General features: G+C 35.2%; 1 protein-coding gene across 1 annotated transcript; it reads right to left on the minus strand.

Annotated features, from left to right (window-relative positions):
* Positions 1-2433: 2433 nt before the first annotated feature.
* Positions 2434-2856, minus strand: LOC137388024 (octapeptide-repeat protein T2-like). Its single transcript, XM_068074543.1, has one exon. The coding sequence runs from the start codon at positions 2854-2856 to the stop codon at positions 2434-2436; it is 423 nt and encodes a 140-aa protein (XP_067930644.1).
* Positions 2857-3338: the final 482 nt, after the last annotated feature.

Genomic DNA, 3338 nt, shown 5'->3' on the forward strand with positions numbered 1-3338 from the left:
GAGGAACATGAGTGAATACCATATTAACTAGCATTATATTGTTCAACCAAATGCGAGCTTAGAATGCTCCTAGGGAAACTAAATTGAACATCACCAAAGGCAAATTTGGTAAAAAGCTTTTAGGCTTTAGTTATTTGGTTTGTTTTTACCTGTTTTTGCTTTAGATGTTGAAAGCCTTCATTTAGTTGCCATGTAATCATTTATAATTTATTGGTAGAAAAACTTATTACTCAAAGGAGTTTTAGTAATTCTCATGTGTTGGCTGTCACTTATTAAAATTGTGATCATGGCAGCATAAAATCCATAAAGGTGTCTAGCAGCCGACGTAAAGGCATAACCTTGAAATTTGTCGCAGTATTCAAAGGTTTGAACCAGTATTCAGTGTTTTGTTGCAATATGAGCAGGTTATTATATTTCTATTGTGTGCACTATGAGTTGGCACAATAGTGCCTTCACCGGCGTAATTCCAAGATTGAATAGCATTGCTTACAAGATCAAAGTTGTGGCAACTCAATTGACAAAATCCATCGTTTGTGAAGCCAACGCCGTTGTGTTGTGCAGTATATTGAGTTAGATAGTTAGATGAGAGACTGAAGCATCTATGATCAGCCACAAGAGGAGATACGCCCTAAAATCTCTATTTGAACGCCATTGCGCTTTGTTTGTCAAGCCTTCTCCTATAGTGGCGTTTTATTAGAAGTTGCATTCAAAAAAAGAGTGGCGCTGTATTTTTTGACTTACTCGTCAGACTTTTGGGAAGATAAATTTAACCCTTTTGTGGGCAAAGCGATGCTAATGTTGCATATATTTTGCACTTTCTTTTGGGCGAAGCGACATTAATGCTGCCGGCGTTCAGCATTTTTGCTTATCCATTTTTTTATAAAAATTGCAGTATCAGTCGGAGATAAGAACCACTTTGGCTATAAAATATTAGTGTGGTACTTTTATCAATTAATTTGACGTGGTATCGTTTTTAAAGGGTAAACAAAAAAACACCAATCTTTGGAGTTGAAAATTGGACATAATGTATTCAATTTTTAATGACAATTCTAATCTTTTAAAGTTGGAATAGGCCATAACAATGGCTGCAATTATGCTGTATAGTTTTCCCACAAATTTTTCTCATCATTTCTCAAAACGCTTAATTTTTTCAGGTAAGATTGTAAACCACATTATGAACGAATCTGAAAACAATGGATATGTTTTAGACCTTAGTGATTTCAAACCCAAGTGTAGTTTTGATGATTGCGATGATCGAATTTTTTATGTACACCATCACTAAAATCATGGCAACAATAACAAAAAAAATTAATTATGATTTATGTAACCGAATCATAATCTGTACCATTTTGTGGACACTTTTCTACTGATCGCTTGCTATTATGGGTTCGTATAAATCAAAGAATGTCCAAGTGGTTGGGAAATAGTAGTGGTATTCCATTAAAGGTGGCATTTAAATAGAGGTTTTACAATAATATTTGTCAATAACATTTAATTGTATGCACTTCTGGCTTAAACTGGTCTTGTTTGAGTTTCACTTTTAAACAGTGAAAAAGCGGCTATTTACATATGAACAGAAATATTCTCGTTTGCAACAGCTATGTGAATTCAATGACGTAAACTGGAAATTAAATAAACCATAGAAAAGTATAAAAATATGCATATAAAACTTTTTAGATAACTATTTTTGTCTGATTAAATTTATTGAAAAATAAGGTTTTTTTTATTTGGTCAATTTCATTAACTCAAACTGTCTTCTATTTGGTTTGTTTGTATTGAATTGGCTGATTTTTGTTGCTCATTGGTGAAAAGATTTTTTGCTAAAATGAAGTAGAGCAGATTGTAAAAGACTCATAATAAATAATTACTATAATTACTATGATGGCAATTTTTAAATAATGATAATGAAAAATCAAGCACGAGTTGTATGGCCTTGACACAATTTAGGCCTTGTTCTTGTTTTCATCGATCAATATATTTATAGCCACAGCAGGTACCTATTTATAGTGTTGGCTAAGAACTTCATATCTTTAGAGTACTTCACGTATACTATCAGTTCGAGTTGACCTTTTTGTTCACCTCATCTACCCATTTTCTTTTGCTCGGATCATTATTAAAATATTTGAAACAAATGGTTCAGGTAGCGCTTAATATGACCATATACTTTGGAGAAGAACTGATTGTGTATCGCTTCATTGCTTTTGCCTCCTCCAGATCTATGGTTTTGCTGTTTTCTTGCCCCTTCCAATTTGCTCGCCCCTTCCTATTTGCTTGTTCCTTCCTATTTGCTTGTTACTTCCTATTTGCTTGTCCCTTCCTATTTGCTTGCCCCTTCCTATTTGCTTGTTTCTCTCTATTCGCTTGTTACTTCCTATTTGCTCGTCCCTTCCTATTTGCTTGTTCCTTCCTACTTGCTTGTTCCTTCCTATCTGCTTACCCCTTCCTATTTGTTTGCTCCTTAGTTGCTTGTTCCTTCCTATTTGCTTGCACCTTTTTATTTGCTTGCTCCTTCTTATTTGCTTGCACCTTCCTATTTATTTGCTCCTTCCTATTTGCTTGCTTCTTCCTATTTGCTTGCTTCTTCCTATTTGTTTGCCTCTTCATATTGGCTTGCCTTTTCCTATTTGCTTGCTCCTTCCTATTTTCTTGTTCCTTCCTATTTGCTTGCACCTTCCTATTTCTTTGCTCCTTCCTATTTGCTTGCACCTTCCTATTTGCTTGCTCCTTCCTATTTGCTTGCTCCTTCCAATTTGCTTGCACCTTCCTATTTCTTTGCTCCTTCCTATTTGCTTGCCCCTTCCTATCTGCTTGCCACTTCCTATTTGCTTGCTCCTTCCTATTTGTTTGCCTCTTCATGTTGGCTTGCTCTTTCCTATTTGCCCCTTCCTACTTTCTTGCCCCTTCCTATTTGTATGTTTTTCTTTGTGCTTCTATTACATTGCATCAGCTATAGTTTTGTCTATTACAGATGTTTAGCCAACAAACTGCTGCTGCGACAGAAAAAGCTACTGGGCCACTAAAGGTAATCCATGTTGAATATGCGTACTAGTTGTTGACATTGACCAGTCATTATCTTGTATTTGTATATAGCCGTTGTCAGACTCTTTGTTCATATTGGCTTACTCATCTGTTATGTAATTATTATGTAATAATCATTTTTACTCTCTTATCTCACTCATGTAATAAGTCAGTTGCTGTTTAGCTTTCAAATATACAAGAATAACAGGTTATGGGCCTAGACAGGCTACCAAAAAATCTGCACACAAGTTTAATACCAGAAGAAAGACGATCGGCTATTATACTGACTGACCAATGACTGGTGAACCAGAAGTTAAACA

This window comes from Watersipora subatra, chromosome 2 (genome assembly GCF_963576615.1).
Source record: "Watersipora subatra chromosome 2, tzWatSuba1.1, whole genome shotgun sequence".
NCBI classification, from domain to species: Eukaryota; Metazoa; Bryozoa; class Gymnolaemata; order Cheilostomatida; family Watersiporidae; genus Watersipora; species Watersipora subatra.